Here is a 17,664-nt window from a genome sequence, read left to right as displayed (position 1 = left end):
AGAGAGAGAGAGAGAGAGAGAGAGAGAGAGAGAGAGAGAAAGAGAGAGAGAGAAAGAGAGAGAGAGAGAGAGAGAGAGAGAGAGAGAGAGAGAGGGGGGGGAGGGAGACGAACAACCGTTAAATGCTTGTGCAGCTGCTGCCCTGCCGCCCCTAATAATAACACAGGTTTTGATGACAGCCAGTCAGATAAGTCTTGGCCCTCCATTCACAGATCCTACAGGAGCTAAAGATAGACAGAAGCACTGAGCAGCACTGCTCTGTGACTGATCACTCAGCTTCCTAGAGATCCTCTGTTTAATCTCCACAGAGGGCACCCCACCTGCCAAGACAGTGACTCACGGCATTAAGCACACTAGCTCATCATCCGTAAACACAGACGATGTATGATGTGTCATAGACATAGATGTTTAAATGTACATTCTGGAAGGGCAGTTGATAATTGCTGAGCTCAAACTCTGCTTATAAACAATTTGTGAAGCATTTAACCTTTCACTGCAGTGAAAATCAGGGTCACACAGAGTGATTCTTGGTAGTCTTAAACAAATCTACTTTGAACCAAAAGTATCCACCTCACACACATGGTTATGGGCTTAAAAAAGAAGACACATGTACCAAGTCAGATATAGAGATGAAATGTATTCCATCTTGAGTTTGCATCCCAACTTTACATTTTATATGCATCACAGAAGACTGTGATGTATAACAAAACCGTTTGACATAGAAACACGAGTTTATTAATTATTTAATTATGAAAAATATGAAAAACATTCCAGCCAGGAGGCCACTAGGTCATTTGACTGCAGGAAAGGCTACGTAGGACTACATAAATAACTAGACATATAGACAGTCAATCATTGCTAACACCGCATATGCTATGGTAATGGCCTCCCCTATCAGTGTCTGTCAGTCCCAGCCCCTACCCCCAGCCCCCCATCACCAGCCCCCCTTCCCCAGCCCCATGCCACCTCCAGCCCCCCTTCCCCAGCCCCATGCCACCTCCAGCCCCCCTTCTCCAGCCCCATGCCACCTCCAGCCCCCCCAGCCCCAGAGCCTCTCTCTGGGGTAGCAGACATAGATTAGAGGGTGCTTGTAGGACAGTGTTGTTCGTCAGAACCAATCAGAACTTCACTACCACCAGAGTGACCACCCGAGTCACCACCCGAGACTGCCATGACATCTGTTTCATAGAAACACAATACATACAGCTGGTGTTGTTTCATGGAAACACAGTAAATAAAAGTGAGGTCACTGAAGCACTTTGAATTGTTGAAGTAGCTACGGCTTAACTACCACAACACGTACTAAGGTACCACCACAGACATAAAGTATGTTCTAATGCACTACGGATGGGTCCATGAAAGTCTACATGGCATGGAGAATCCTGTTTGTTTTACACATTCAATTTATATAGGAGCAACAATGGGACGTTCCTTTCTTCTGTCCCATTCATGCCAAAAGAGGTAAACTACAAACTCTCTATGCTTATATGGTGAGAGACTGGGCCCATTACAACAGTTTGACTACAACTTGTATGGTAAGTGACTGTGCCCATTACAACAGTTTGACTACAGCGTTGACATACAACCACCACAGTCTCAGACGATAGCGGAATGTCCACCACAGCCAATCACAAACACTCGTCATCAGAGGAAGATGACCTCCGGAAGGTCACTTGCTGTAGCTTCAGGATCCACTCATTTCATTAGGATGACGATTGTTGAGTGACACAGCTGACAACCCTCTCCACGTCGACCCTATTGGGTCTAAACGCATCCACCATCATCATCATCCAGCTATTCCCTGATGTCTGTCTTTAGGGGTCTTTAAATGTTGGCCTATATCTTGGTTTTATATCTTAGTTATATCTACAATGTGGTATATGATATAATGTGGGATATGGATATGGAGATATGGGATAAAGAATGTTTATTTTTACCTATCATTGTTGCATCCAATTTGTAAGTCGCTCTGGATAAGAGCGTCTGCTAAATGACTTAAATGTAAATGTAAATGTAAATGCATGGATGAAAAATCTATCTGACAAAAGGAGAAACCACAGTTTATATGATTTTGCTTGTTTGTTAAAACAATGACCCATCTGTCCATGTAAGGGGGCTGGTCCCTCTGACATTCTCCCTCATGCAGTCATCTCTAACCAGCTGCTGGGTAAGAGGACAGTCATAGGAATGAAAAGCATAGTGTTAGATTCTGTCCTGAGATTGTATTTCAATATCAAACAGCAGTATGAAGGTTAATCTCTTCACAGGTCAGTCATGATCCCCTCCATCCAAAATCAACAGCAGTCAGGGATGTAAATTCACTTTCTTTCTCTGAATAGTGCTCCCAACTTTAAAAGTTAGTAGCAAAAAAAAGAGAAAAAGAGATTGATTTAAAATAATTAAGATCTACCATTTGGCCATGAATTATCTGAGTTTGTTTGGCTTGACAGCAATGGAGTAGGCAAGAGCACAAACAGATCTGGGCCAAGGCTACCGCTAGAGACAAGTCGTTTTCTGCATTTACAGGTGCAACCATAACGGTCGCAAAGATGTTGTTCTCTAGTATGTGGTACTCATGCTGCATTCATAACCAAGTGGGAAGGTGGTATTTAAAACATATGACTGGAAAAAAATCCAACCGGTAGTTAAAGCTGCAATATGTAACTTTTTGGGCAACCCGACCAAATTCACATAGAAATGTGTGTTATAGATCTGTCATTTTCATTGAATCTGTTCTATGTGCCCTATTTCTATGCTCCCATTCTTCATTTTCATTGTTGTGTCTTTTACTTTCTGTTTTGTACACAAGCTTCAAGCAGCTGAAAATACAATATTTGGGGTTATGGAAAATATATTTCACAGAGGTCAAGATGGTACAATGATTCCAACACTATACTTGCTTGTTTGTCACATAAACAAAAATTAAGCTAATTATTAGAATTTTAGCAACCAGGAAATGGCAGAGCGATTTCTGCAAAGTGCATCTTTAAATACTAGTGGTAAACTGATCTATCATCTCTGAGCTCTGACTTCTCCCACATGCTGAACTCTGATGTCACCTACTAAGGAAATTACCTCAATAACAGCATTTTCGACAGTTAAATGCAACAACAAAACATTATTTATAAATAGCAATCTATTAATATGGTTTTTGAGCACTACAATTTGTTTACAAGCATGATAGCTATACTTTTAGTTTATGATTGAGACAGCTTGTTGGCCATTAGCAAATCGCCATTTCTCAGCAAGTTCAAAGCAGGTGAATGCATCCAACTAATATTTACGACTTCACAACGGGTAATTACCACCTTCCCACTTGGTTATGATTGCAGCATTAGAGATTGCAGTAGGCCTAACGATGCCTAATCAGCCTTGCCAGTGCTCATGGTTGTCATAGATGCAAAGAGACCACTGCTGCAGCTACCTCGCTCTCCAACCAAGGTGCATGAAATGAGGGTCAAACATAAGTGAAGAGGAAATTCAGCAACGTTCGGAGGAAAATGGATGTTGAGAAAAGTGCTTATTTTGATTGTTAATGTAAAAACTTGTTTTGGCTCTTCCCTCTTTGTTTAGAGATAATGTGTGAATTTAAGTATGCTAACGTTACTTCTAATTCTCTCCCTCTCCCTCTCCCTCCCCTCCCAGAAGACCTGAGCCCTGGGAACATGCTTCAGGACTACCTGGCCTGATGACTCCTTGCTTTCACCAGTCCACCTGGTCGTGCTGCTGCTTCCTGCCTGCGGCTATGGAACCCTGACCTTTTCACCGGATGTGCTACCTTGTCCTGCTGTTTTCGACTCTCTCTCTACCGCACCTGCTAACTCTGAATGCTCGGATATGAAAAGCCAACTGACATTTACTCCTGAGGTGCTGACCTGTTGCACCCTCTACAACCACTGTGATTATTATTATTTGACCCTGCTGATCATCTATGTTTGTTTGAACATCTTGACCATGTACTGTTATAATCTCCACCCGGCACAGCCAGAAGAGGACTGGCCACCCCTCAGAGCCTGATTCCTCTCTAGGTTTCTTCCTAGGTTCCTGCCTTCCTAGGGAGTTTTTCCTAGCCACCGTGCTTCTACATCTGCATTGCTTGCTGTTTGGGGTTTTAGGCTGGGTTTCTGTATGGCACTTTGTGACATTGGCTGATGTAAAAGGGGCTTCATGAATACATTTGATTGATTGATTGATTGACTGATTGATTGATTGATTGATTGATTGATCATGAAGGAGGCCTGTAGATATTTCAAAATGGCCTCCCGTGATGTGACTACCAATCACCTCAGGTTTTGTATCCCCATTGTGATTGGTCCCTGAAATCACCGGAGGCAATTTTGAAATATATAAAAACCTCACCTTCGTTTTCTTCTGTAAAACCAAAGAGAGTACACCTTGATGAAGGTTAGGGCCGAAACCCGTAGGTTTTATGTTTGACAACAAAGAAACTATTTTATCAACTTCCAGTGTTCTCCGAGAGTTGCTGAATTTTCTCTTCACTCTCATAGGTGAGGTGAAATTATAAAACGTATCGACTTTGCACGCAATGTGCGCCGCTTAAATAATGACACAATCGTACCGGACACTAAATAACTATATGATACTATTAAACTTTTCTTGCTAGCAAATGACAAAAAATAGAATTTTATAATTCAATGTTTTATCATGACTATTTTTCTAGGCAGAGTTGGACAGATGTGTGTTAAACACTCTATCCCACCACTGGCAGCCTCATTCTAACTACACTTGTCAGAAAGAGATACTATGGCTATACTTCTGGCAGAAGCACAGAGACTGGTCTCCTCACTTCCCTGTAGTGAGAGAGTTATAGAACTGCTGTCCTTATCTGTTTGAAATAAAAGACATGTCCAGTTCAAGTTTTCCTTTCTATTAGCCTCTTGTTCAAAATTCCTTTGATAGTTCTTGATTGAGTTAATATAGTCAAAGCATATAGACCCCTTAATTGATTGTAAAATAAAATGCCTTTCACTGGGGACATGTCCCCCCCCAACACACATTCTGAAATTGCATTTTTGTCCCCCCCCAGTTTTATCATTGGAATGTGATTCCAAATGAGGCAACGATGTGCTTTAGGACCATGTGGACGCCTCCGAGCGGTCGGGTTGGCTGTTTGGAATGTTTATCCTACTGGATAAAAAATAAATAATAATACTATACGTAATAATAATAACGTTCATATGCAGTCACAGTTTAAGTGGCACCTTGAAAATGTCACTTCCTGTGCTTTGACTGCCCAAGTTGTGGAGGAAGATGGATGGAGTCTGGCTCTGAAATGAAGGCCCTAGATACACAACACCTAGATACACACCTCCAGGCTACATAGCTGAGCAGCGTGGTGAAATCTCTCTGAAAGACGAGTGGACCTGCCTGTCTACGTGTGTGGACAAGATTGAGGTCGAAATGAGGTACCCGGAGACTCAGAGTTTCAGACGTGCGAGCTATCTAACCTAACGCAGGAGTTGACTAGTCACTTAAAAACTCATTGTACATGGTTCACCTCTCAGAAACGTCAGGCATGTTCTGGCAGCACTCTAAGATTACATGATGACCCTGACATTTTGTGTGAGTTTCCTTGGCTTACTGAACTAAATGACAGGCGAGGAAAATTGGCTGCGTTTCGCAATTCCTGACTTGTTAACAACCGTGACTGTGTGGACCCTCCTCCTGAGAGGAGAGTGAGAGTCATTATGTCTGTCAGTTATGTGTCTTGTTTCCTGCACTTCCCTTTGGGATAAGACAACTATTCCATTTATTCTATTCCATTCTATTCTATTCCATTCTATTCTATTCTATCCTATTCTATAGTCTTCAATCCTAATATATCCTATTAAATTATATCCATTTTTATTATATTCCATTCCAATCCATTCTATTATATTCCATTCCATTCTAGTCCATTCTATTCTATTCCATTATATTCTACTCCATTCTATTATATTCTATTCTAGCAGCTCAAGCCAAGCCAAGGGCAGGATTGCCCTCTACTGACAAAGAAACGCCATCACTGATCTATTGGTCAGCAGATCTGACCACACCACACAGAGTACTGTAGCTAGCAGTGCAAGGCTGAACTACGCAACCTGCATACAAACTACATAATGTACAGTTAATAACATGGGCATATGATGTCTGTTGACATAACATGAACCATATTTAAAAGTTGCTTGAACCACATCAATCAATGCCACTCTTTAGGGATTGGGAACTCCCTCTTGAGGAGCAATTAAACTGGCCATGCAGTGCCTTCGGAAAGTATTCAGACCTCTTAACTTTTTCCACATTCTGTTACGTTACAGCCTTATTCTAAAATTGATTAAATTGCTTTTCCCCCCTCATCAATCTACACACAATACCCCATAATGACAAAGTAAGAGAGGTTTTAAGAAGTGTTTGCTAATTTATAAAAAATAAAAACCGGAAATATTACATTTACATAAGTATTCAGACCCTTTACTCAGTACTTTGTTGAAGCACCTTTGGCATTGATTACAGCCTCAAGTCTTCTTTCCTATGGCACTACAAGCTTGCCACACCTGTATTTAGGGAGTTTCTCCCATTCCTCTCTGCAGATCTTTTCAAGCTTAATCAGGTTGGATGGGGAGCGTTGCTGCACAGCTATTTTCAGGTCTCTCCAGAGATGTTCGATCGGGTTCAGGCTCTTGCTGGGCCACTCAAGGACATTCAGAGACTTGTCCTGAAGCCACTCCTGCGTTGTCTTGGCTGTGTGCTTAGGGTCGTTGTCCTGTTGGAAGGTGAACCTTCACCCCCAGTCTGAGGTCCTGAGCGCTCTGGAGCAGGTTTTCCTCAAGGATCTCTCTGTACTTTGCTCCGTTCATCTTTCCCTCGATCCTGACTAGTCTCCCAGTCCATGCCGCTGAAAAACATCCCCACAATATGATGCTGCCACCATCATGCTTCACCGTAGGGAATGTGACAGGTTTCCTCCAGACGTGACGCTTGGCTTTTAGGCCAAAGAGTTTAATCTTGGTTTCATCAGACCAGAGGATCTTGTTTCTCATGGTCTGAGAGTCCTTTAGATGCTTTTTGGCAAACTCCAAGTGGGCTGTCATAAGTGGGCTGCCACTCTATCATAAAGGCCTGATTGGTGGAGTGCTGCAGAGATGGTTGTCCTTCTGGAAGGTTCTCCCATCTCCACAGAGAAACTCTAGAGCTCTGTCAAAGTGACCATTGGGTTCTTGGTCACCTCCCTGACCAAGGCCCTTCTACCCCGATTGTTCAGCTCTGCTCTAGGCAGAGTCTTGGTGGTTCCAAGCTTCTTCCATTTAAGAATGATGGAGGCCACTGTGTTCCACTGTGTTCTTCAATGCTGCAGAAATGTTTTGGTACCCTTCCCCAGATCTGACACAATCCTGTCTCGGAGCTCTACGGACAATTCCTTCAACCTCATGGCTTGGTTTTTTCTCTGACATGCACTGTCAACTGTGGGACCTTATATAGACAGGTGTGTGTCTTTCCAAATCATGTCCAATCAATTGAATTTACCACAGGTGGACTCCAATCAAGTTGTAGAAACATCTCAATGATGATCAATGGAAACAGGATGCACCTGAGTCTCATAGCAAAGGGTCTGAATACGTATGAAAATAAGGTATTTCTGTTTTTAATTTTTTATAAATGTTAAAAATGTCTAAAAACCTGTGTTCGCTTTGTTATTATGGGTTTATTTTTTATTTAACCTTATTTAACTAGGCAAGTCAGTTAAGAACAAATTGTTATTTACAATGACAACCTGATTAATTTGTTAATCAATTTTTGGTAAAGGCTGTAACATATCAAAATGTTGAAAAAGTAAAGTGGTCTGAATACTTTCTGAAAGCACTGTATGTCTTCATTAGAAAATATTGGTTTCAACATTAACAGTATGGGTGGCTTGATTTAGTGCTAGAGGGACAGACTCACTGCACACTGCTTTTCCTCAGCAGCTTTTCCTTTCTCTCTGGGTGGAATGCAGGGTTTAGGGGCATGTGTTATATGCCATCATGTCTCAACATGGGGACATGTATAAGCCAACTAAATGCTGATAATACAGTTTTCCTGCAGCCTTTGATTAGGTCTAGTCAAATGAGTCTTGGTGTACAGAAAGCTTATTGAAGAACTTGCATATTGTGTAAATAATTGTTTGACAGTGCCCCAGGTTGGCTTACCTGATGTTGAAAAGTATGTGGATATTATGAAGTCATAAAAGGCGCCAAATGTCAGTGTGTACAGTATGTATCTTAGATTGGACCTGTTAGTCACGGAGGTTTGGATGAATCTACCAAAACATTTGGACACTTAGGACCCAGGGGAAAATCCCGTGGATAAATTGAGGTTTTGTCCATTGCGCCCGCGAACTACTGTAGATTATACTGTCAATTCTGTTTCGGTACTCAAGATTCCGTGCGCAGGCAGAGAACTCACCTTGGAACTGTGCAAAGGCTGCGTAGCGTGCCTGCCATTCATTCCAACGACACTGTTCTAGGACGGAGACGGAGATGCCCACATGTGCATGAACCTTTTAGCTTTTTGCTTACCAAACAAAAGGACTTGTGGAAATATTTTGCACAAATAAGCGGGAAAGCATGCCTTGTGTTGACAGGTGGTCGTTGGGTCTGCATACCTGCGTACTTCTTCTGCTGGTTGTCACATGGACAGAATCTCAAAGGACAGGTAAATATGTCGGATAAATTGTTGCAATTTCTTCGAAATGTACAGGCAAAATTGAAGCCTTTTGAGACTTTAAATGCACGTGACTAAATATCTTTGTAAGTGAATACTATTGCTTCTCTAGATGATAATTACAACATAAAATAACAGCCTACTATGGTACATTTTGCGAATAAAAACATTGTACATCTGCGTTATAGGAGATTATAGATTTTAGTATTTTATTAACCCCTGTGGTGGTTGTGCTAATGGTAATGTACGTCTGGGCTTGTCAGGAACTATGAATAGCTAAAATCGCAAAGACACACAATCTTCCAACACCAACGCCAATAGCACATTCAATAGTTGCATTGGAATAGAAAGTACAATATTAGGTTAGTCTACTATACAAGCCAGAGCGTGTGGTGGTCTTTTAACCTGCTAGACATAATATTGACTTGACGTTTATTAGTCTTTTCATCTTCGTAATGTTTTCACTGAAATCCTCAGTCAGCTATTATAATTTAAGGGGCTTCATTGACATGGGAAATATATGTTTACATTGCCAAAGCAAGTGAAATTGATAATAAACAAAAGTGATATAAACAATAAAAAATGTACAGTAAACATTACACTCACAAAAGGTCCAAAAGAATATAGACATCTCTCTCTCTCTCTCTCTCTCTCTCTCTCTCTCTCTCTCTCTCAATTCAATTTAAGGACTTTATTGGCATGGGAAATATATGTTTACATTGCCAAGCAAGTGAACTAGATAATAAACAAAAGTGAAATAAACAATAAAAATGAACAGTAAACATTACACTCACAAAAGTTCCAAAATAATAAAGACATTTCAAATGTCAGTCTCTCTCTGTTTCTCTGTCTCTCTCTGTCTCTCTCTCTCTCTCTCTCTCTCTCTCTCTCTCTCTCTCTCTCCTCTCTCTCTCTCTCTGTTGGTCTGTGTGTCTATCTGTCTGTCTGTCTCTCTCTCTCTCTCTCTCTCTCTCTCTCTCTCTCTCTCTCTCTCTCAATTCAATTCAAGGGGCTTTATTGGCATGGGAAACATATGTTTACATGGAAATGGATAAACAAAAGTGAAATAAACAATAAAAAGTGAAGAGTAAATATTACATTCACACAACTTCCAAAATAATAAAGACATTTCAAATGTTATATTATGTCTATATACAGTGTTGTAATGATGTGCAAATAGTTAATGTCAAAAAGGCTAAATAAATAAACATAAATATGGGTTGTATTTACAATGGTGTTTGTTCTTCACTGGTTGACCTTTTCTTGTGGAAACAGGTAACAAATCTTGCTGCTGTGATGGCACACTGTGGTATTTCACCCAGTAAATAAAAAATGGAATTCTTTGTGGGTCTATGTAATCTGAGGGAAATATGGTCATACATTTGGCAGGAGGTTAGGAAGTGCAGCTCAGTTTCCACCTCATTTTGTGGCCAATGTGCACATAGCCTGTCTTCGCTTGAGAGCCAGGTCTGCCTATGGTGGCCTTTCTCAATAGCAAGGCTATGCTCACTGAATCTGTACATAGTCAAAGCTTTCCTTATTTTTGGGTCAGTCACAGTGATCAGGTGTTCTCTGTTTAGGGCCAAATAGCATTCTAGTTTTCTCAGTTTTTTTGTTAATTCTTTCCAATGTGTCAAGTAATGATCTTTTTGTTTTCTCATGATTTGGTTGGGTCTAATTGTGTTGCTGACCTGGGTCTCTGTGGGGTCTGTTTGTGTTTGCGAACAGAGCCCCAGGACCAGCTTGCTTAGGAGGCTCTTCTCCAGGTTCATCTCTCTGTAGGTGATGGCTTTGTCATGGAAGGTTTGGGAATCGCTTCCTTTTAGGTGGTTGTAGAATTTAAAAGCTATTTTCTGGATTTTGATCATTAGCTGGTATCGGCCTAATTCTGCTCTGCATTCATTATTTTGGGTTTTATGTTGTACACAGAGCATATTTTTGCAGAATTCTGCATGCGGAGTCTCAATTTGGTGTTTGTCCCATTTGATTAATTATTGGTTGGTTAGCGGACCCCAGACCTCACAATCATAAAGGGCAATGGGTTCTATTACTGAATCAAGTATTCTTTGCCAGATTCTAATTGGTATGTCGAATTTTATGTTCCTTTTGATGGTATAGAAGGCCCTTCTTGCCTTGTCTCTCAGATCGTTCACAGCTTTGTGGAAGTTACTTGTGGTGCTGATGTTTAGGCCAAGGTATGTATAGTTTTTTTTGTGTGCTCTAGGGCAACGGTGTCTAGATGGAATTTGTATTCGTGGTCCTGGCAACTGGACCTTTTTTTGTTACACCATTATTTTTGTCTTACTGTGAGATACTGTCAGGGCCCAGATCTGGCAGCATCTGTGCAGAAGATCTACGTGCTGCTGTAGGCCCTCCTTGGTTGGGGACAGAAGCACCAGATCATCAGCAAACAGTAGACATTTGACTTCAGATTTTAGTAGGGTGAGGCTGGGTGCTGCAGACTGTTCTAGTGCCCTAGCTAATTCTTTGATATATATGTTGAAGAGGGTGGGGCTTAAGCTCCATCCCTGTCTCACCCCCTGGCCCTGTGGAAAGAAATGTGTGTGCTATGTGCCAATTTTGTGTACATGGATTTTATAATGTCGTATGTTTTTCCCCCAACACCATTTTCCATCAATATGTATAGCAGACCCTCATGCCAAATTGAGTCAAAAGCTTTTTTAAATAAACAAAGCATGAGAAGACTTTGCCTATGTTTTGGTTTGTTTTTGACAATTAGGATGTGCAGGGTGAATACATGGTATGTTGTATGGTCATTTGGTAAAAAGCCAATTTGACATTTGCTCAGTAGAGGAAATTTACATTTCCTTTCACTGAGGAAATGTACAAGTCTGGTGTTAATGATAATGCAGAGGATTTTCCCAAGGTTGCTGTTGACGCATAAATTTGTCTTCGCGTTTGTGGATTGAGGTTATCAGTCCCTAGGTTCCAAATATTATTTGTCTGTCTGTCTGTCTGTCTGTCTGTCTGTCTGTCTGTCTGTCTGTCTGTCTGTCTGTCTGTCTGTCTGTCTGTCTGTCTGTCTGTCTGTCTGTCTGTCTGTCTGTCTGTCTGTCTGTCTGTCTGTCTGTCTGTCTGTCTGTCTGTCTGTCTGTCTGTCTGTCTGTCTGTCTGTCTGTCTGTCTGTGTGTATGTGGTGTGTGCGTGTGCAGCATTGTTTGTGTGTGTCCCTCCAGGCTAGTGATTGATGGTGTGCTCAGACTTTCCCTTCTCCAGGGAGGGTTGAGGGTTGGCCAGGCCAGTCTTTCCAGGGAAACAGATGCCAGTTCATCTTGTGGCTCCTGACTTCATCTGTCTTTGTTTCCTTCTCTTGTTGACCATGCCAGGGTGGCAGTGAACACATTGTCCTTCAACCCCGTTGAGTCACATAGAGGTCAACTCTGTTGGAACGCTGTGTGTTTTGTATGGGCTTACAGACAATTCATATCATCATGGGTTTCAGAAATTCCATGATCATTCTTTTTAGCAATAGTTCCACATTTCCAAATTGGATAGATGTGGCATCCCTGTCCATGTTACAGTAGGTGTCTTGGAAATGATTGCTTGTATTGGAGCTGTGGTCTCTTTCCTTACAGGATGTTTCTGAGTGGAAAGGCAGTGGAAAGTTGATGTATTGTAGGGTAGCTTCTATCTCATGCTGTAATTATATTATAAACTCTGTTGTTTCAGCCAGCTTTTGTTTCATAGGGCTCCAAAATATCTGGATAATTTCCTGGATCCACAGCTGTTCCAGCAACCTGTATGAACATGAGGTCCCAAACCCGGTCATAATCATACCAGTGTAACACCGTAGCAGCATAATGTTTTGTGTTCGTTGATTGATGGATGGTTGGGTCTTGTGGAACTATATAAATAACACATATTGGGGGAAGATTATATGATGAATGTCTAAGTAACATACACATTTTATTTCTGCTAATGTAGTAAAATAGATTTCACATAACTATTACCAAACTATCAAAAACTGTATGACAGTACTTCTGAGGTCTTTCTGCAGGCTAGTTCAACTGGGCTCTAGGCCCAGACAGTGGCTTGGAATGTGACGTTGCATGTTTGAAAGACGTCCCTTCAACCTGAAAATTGCACTGCTCATTATACTGTGCAGACCTATAAGCTGTACTTAAACTATGATAAAGAATCTACCCCTCTGGGGTTTGGCTGGAAAACATGTCTGCTTCAGTTCTGAACTAGAAACAGGATGGTAGTTCTAGTCTGTAGCTAGCTACTGTACTGCCATATAGTTCTGAACTAGAGACAGGATAGTAGTTGTAGTCTGTAGCTAGCTACTGTACTGCCATATAGTTCTGAACTAGAGACAGGATGGTAGTTCTAGTCTGTAGCTAGCTACTGTACTGCCATATAGTTCTGAACTAGAGACAGGATAGTAGTTCTAGTCTGTAGCTAGCTACTGTACTGCCATATAGTTCTGAACTAGAGACAGGATGGTAGTTCTAGTCTGTAGCTAGCTACTGTACTGCCATATAGTTCTGAACTAGAGATAGGATGGTAGTTCTAGTCTGTAGCTAGCTACTGTACTGTCATATAGTTCTGAACTAGAGACAGGAAGGTAGTTCTAGTCTGTAGCTAGATACTGTACTGCCATATAGTTCTGAACTAGAGACAGGATAGTAGTTGTAGTCTGTAGCTAGCTACTGTACTGCCATATAGTTCTGAACTAGAGACAGGATGGTAGTTCTAGTCTGTAGCTAGCAACTGTACTGCCATATAGTTCTGAACTAGAGACAGGATAGTAGTTCTAGTCTGTAGCTAGCTACTGTACTGCCATATAGTTCTGAACTAGAGACAGGATGGTAGTTCTAGTCTGTAGCTAGCTACTGTACTGCCATATAGTTCTGAACTAGAGACAGGATAGTAGTTCTAGTCTGTAGCTAGCTACTGTACTGCCATATAGTTCTGAACTAGAGACAGGATGGTAGTTCTAGTCTGTAGCTAGCTACTGTACTGCCATATAGTTCTGAACTAGAGACAGGATAGTAGTTCTAGTCTGTAGCTAGCTACTGTACTGCCATATAGTTCTGAACTAGAAACAGGATGGTAGTTCTAGTCTGTAGCTAGCTACTGTACTGCCATATAGTTCTGAACTAGAGACAGGATGGTAGTTCTAGTCTGTAGCTAGCTACTGTACTGCCATAGAGGTCTATCATGATCTCTGTGACACTTTGGTGAATTGTGTCTTGAGTTGGGTGTGACTAGGGGCAAATGAAAGGGAGCTGACAAATCAACTAGCTTTACCTGTCACTGTCTGACTCATCAAAGGACTCTGGTGTTGAGCAGGGCTCAGGTTCAATAAGAGGGACAGGAGGACAGGACATTGGTGATGGGCAGGGCTCAGGTTCAATAAGAGGGACAGGAGGACAGGACATTTGTGTTGGGCAGGGCTCAGGTTCAATAAGAGGGACATGAGGACAGGACATTGGTGTTGGGCAGGGCTCAGGTTCAATAAGAGGGACAGGAGGACAGGACATTTGTGTTGGGCAGGGCTCAGGTTCAATAAGAGGGACAGGAGGACAGGACATTGGTGGTTGGGCAGGGCTCAGGTTCAATAAGAGGGACAGGAGGACAGGACATTGGTGTTGGGCAGGGCTCAGGTTCAATAAGAGGGACAGGAGGACAGGACATTTGTGTTGGGCAGGGCTCAGGTTCAATAAGAGGGACAGGAGGACAGGACATTGGTGTTGGGCAGGGCTCAGGTTCAATAAGAGGGACAGGAGGACAGGACATTGGTGTTGGGCAGGGCTCAGGTTCAATAAGAGGGACAGGAGGACAGGACATTGGTGTTGGGCAGGGCTCAGGTTCAATAAGAGGGACAGGAGGACAGGACATTGGTGTTGGGCAGGGCTCAGGTTCAATAAGAGGGACAGGAGGACAGGACATTGGTGTTGGGCAGGGCTCAGGTTCAATAAGAGGGACAGGAGGACAGGACATTAGTGTTGGGCAGGGCTCAGGTTCAAGAGTCATGGTGGACATGTTGTTAGGACAACATTGGTGGAAGAGTCATGGTGGACATGTTGTTAGGACAACATTGGTGGAAGTGTCATGGTGGACATGTTGTTAGGACAACATTGGTGGAAGTGTCAGGTGGACATGTTGTTAGGACAACATTGGTGGAAGTGTCATGGTGGACATGTTGTTAGGACAACATTGGTGGAAGTGTCAGGTGGACATGTTGTTAGGACAACATTGGTGGAAGTGTCAAGGTGGACATGTTGTTAGGACAACATTGGTGGAAGAGTCATGGTGGACATGTTGTTAGGACAACATTGGTGGAAGCGTCTTGGTAGACTTGTTGCTCTTAGTGGTCATGATGAAAAGAAAACCAGAAAGGAGACTGTATTGCTATTTGGGACAAACAGGTCAAATCCTGAACTACACCTCTGCCCTGTCCAGGGAAATAGTAACACCTCTGTCCTGTCCAGGGAAGTAGTAACACCTCTGTCCTGTCCAGGGAAGTAGTAACACCTCTGTCCTGTCCAGGGAAGTAGTAAGACCTCTGTCCTGTCCAGGGAAGTAGTAAGACCTCTGTCCTGTCCAGGGAAGTAGTAACACCTCTGTCCTGTCCAGGGAAGTAGTAACACCTCTGTCCTGTCCAGGGAAGTAGTAAGACCTCTGTCCTGTCCAGGGAAGTAGTAACACCTCTGTCCTGTCCAGGGAAGTAGTAACACCTCTGTCCTGTCCAGGGAAGTAGTAACACCTCTGTCCTGCCCAGGGAAGTAGTAACATCTCTGCTCTGTCCAGGGAAGTAGTAACACCTCTGTCCTGTCCAGGGAAGTAGGAACACCTCTGTCCTGTCCAGGGAAGTAGTAAGACCTCTCTGTCCTGTCCAGGGAAGTAGTAAGACCTCTGCCCTGTCCAGGGAAGTAGTAAGACCTCTGTCCTGTCCAGGGAAGTAGTAAGACCTCTGCTCTGTCCAGGGAAGTAGGAACACCTCTGTCCTGTCCAGGGAAGTAGTAAGACCTCTCTGCTCTGTCCAGGGAAGTAGTAAGACCTCTCTGTCCTGTCCAGGGAAGTAGTAAGACCTCTGTCCTGTCCAGGGAAGTAGTAACACCTCTGCTCTGTCCAGGGAAGTAGTAAGACCTCTCTGTCCTGTCCAGGGAAGTAGTAAGACCTCTGTCCTGTCCAGGGAAGTAGTAAGACCTCTGTCCTGTCCAGGGAAGTAGTAAGACCTCTGCTCTGTCCAGGGAAGTAGTAACACCTCTGTCCTGTCCAGGGAAGTAGTAACACCTCTGTCCTGTCCAGGGAAGTAGTAACACCTCTGTCCTGTCCAGGGAAGTAGTAACACCTCTGTCCTGTCCAGGGACGTAGTAACACCTCTGTCCTGTCCAGGGAAGTAGTAACACCTCTGCTCTGTCCAGGGAAGTAGTAAGACCTCTGTCCTGTCCAGGGAAGTAGTAAGACCTCTGTCCTGTCCAGGGAAGTAGTAAGACCTCTGTCCTGTCCAGGGAAGTAGTAAGACCTCTCTGTCCTGTCCAGGGAAGTAGTAAGACCTCTGTCCTGTCCAGGGAAGTAGTAAGACCTCTGTCCTGTCCAGGGAAGTAGTAAGACCTCTGTCCTGTCCAGGGAAGTAGTAACACCTCTGTCCTGTCCAGGGAAGTAGTAACACCTCTGTCCTGTCCAGGGAAGTAGTAACACCTCTGTCCTGTCCAGGGAAGTAGTAACACCTCTGTCCTGTCCAGGGACGTAGTAACACCTCTGTCCTGTCCAGGGAAGTAGTAACACCTCTGCTCTGTCCAGGGAAGTAGTAAGACCTCTGTCCTGTCCAGGGAAGTAGTAAGACCTCTGTCCTGTCCAGGGAAGTAGTAAGACCTCTGTCCTGTCCAGGGAAGTAGTAAGACCTCTGTCCTGTCCAGGGAAGTAGTAACACCTCTGCTCTGTACAGGGAAGTAGTAAGACCTCTGTCCTGTCCAGTGAAGTAGTAAGACCTCTGTCCTGTCCAGGGAGTAGTAACACATCTGCTCTGTACAGGGAAGTAGTAACACCTCTACCCTGTCCAGGGAAGTCAAATCGAATCAAATTTTATTGGTCACATACCCATGGTTAGCAGATGTTAATGCGAGTGTAGCGAAATGCTTCTAGTTCCGACCGTGCAGTAATATCTAACAAGTAATATCTAACAAGTTCTCTACAATTTCACAGCAACTACCTTATACAGACACGTGTAAAGGAATGAATAAGAATACATGTACATATAAATACATGGATGAGCGATGGCCGTGCGGCATAGGTACGATGCAGTAGATGGTATAGAGTACAGTATATACATATGAGATGAGTTTGTAGGGAATGTAAACATTATATAAAGTGGCATTGTTTAAGTGACTAGTGATACATTTATTACATCCAATTTTTAATTATTAAAGTGGCTAGAGATTTGAGTCAGTATGTTGGCAGCAGCCACTCAATGTTAGTGATGGCTGTTTAACAGTCTGATGGCCTTGAGATAGAAGCTGTTTTTCAGTCTCTCGGTCCCAGCTTTGATGCACCTGTACTGACCTCGCCTTCTGGATGATAGCGGGGTGAACAGGCAGTGGCTCGGGTGGTTGTTGTCCTTGATGATCTTTTTGGCCTTCCTGTGACATTGGGTGGTGTAGGTGTCCTGGAGGGCAGGTAGTTTACCCCCGGTGATGCGTTGTGCAGACCACACTACCCTCTGGAGAGCCTTATGGTTGAGGGCGGTGCAGTTGCCGTACAGGGCGGTGATGCAGCCCGACAGGATGCTCTCGATTGTGCATCTGTAAAAGTTGAGTGTTTTCGGTGACAAGCCAAATTTCTTCAGCCTCCTGAGGTTGAAGAGGCATTGTTGCGCCTTCTTCACCACGCTGTCTGTGTGGGTGGACCATTTCAGTTTGTCTGTGATGTGTATGCCGAGGAACTTAAAACTTTCCACCTTCTCCACTACTGTCCCGTCGATGTGGCTAGGGGGCT

The 17,664-nt window shown here is 43.1% G+C and overlaps 1 protein-coding gene across 1 annotated transcript in view; it reads left to right on the top strand.

Moving 5' to 3' along the window:
- The first annotated feature begins 8,097 nt into the window (after positions 1–8,097).
- LOC106574706 (collagen alpha-1(XVIII) chain) overlaps positions 8,098–17,664 on the top strand; it is a 118,947-nt gene continuing 109,380 nt past the window's right edge. Inside the window, exon 1 of the mRNA XM_045697866.1 lies at positions 8,098–8,691. Coding sequence (XP_045553822.1) covers positions 8,604–8,691 — 88 coding nt within the window. The 5' untranslated portion in view covers positions 8,098–8,603. The remainder of the gene's footprint in view (positions 8,692–17,664) is intronic.

This window comes from Salmo salar, chromosome ssa16 (assembly GCF_905237065.1).
Source record: "Salmo salar chromosome ssa16, Ssal_v3.1, whole genome shotgun sequence".
In the NCBI taxonomy this organism is placed as follows: domain Eukaryota; kingdom Metazoa; phylum Chordata; class Actinopteri; order Salmoniformes; family Salmonidae; genus Salmo; species Salmo salar.
Note: the sequence above shows the minus strand (reverse complement) of the source record. Positions and strands in the feature narration are given on the sequence as shown.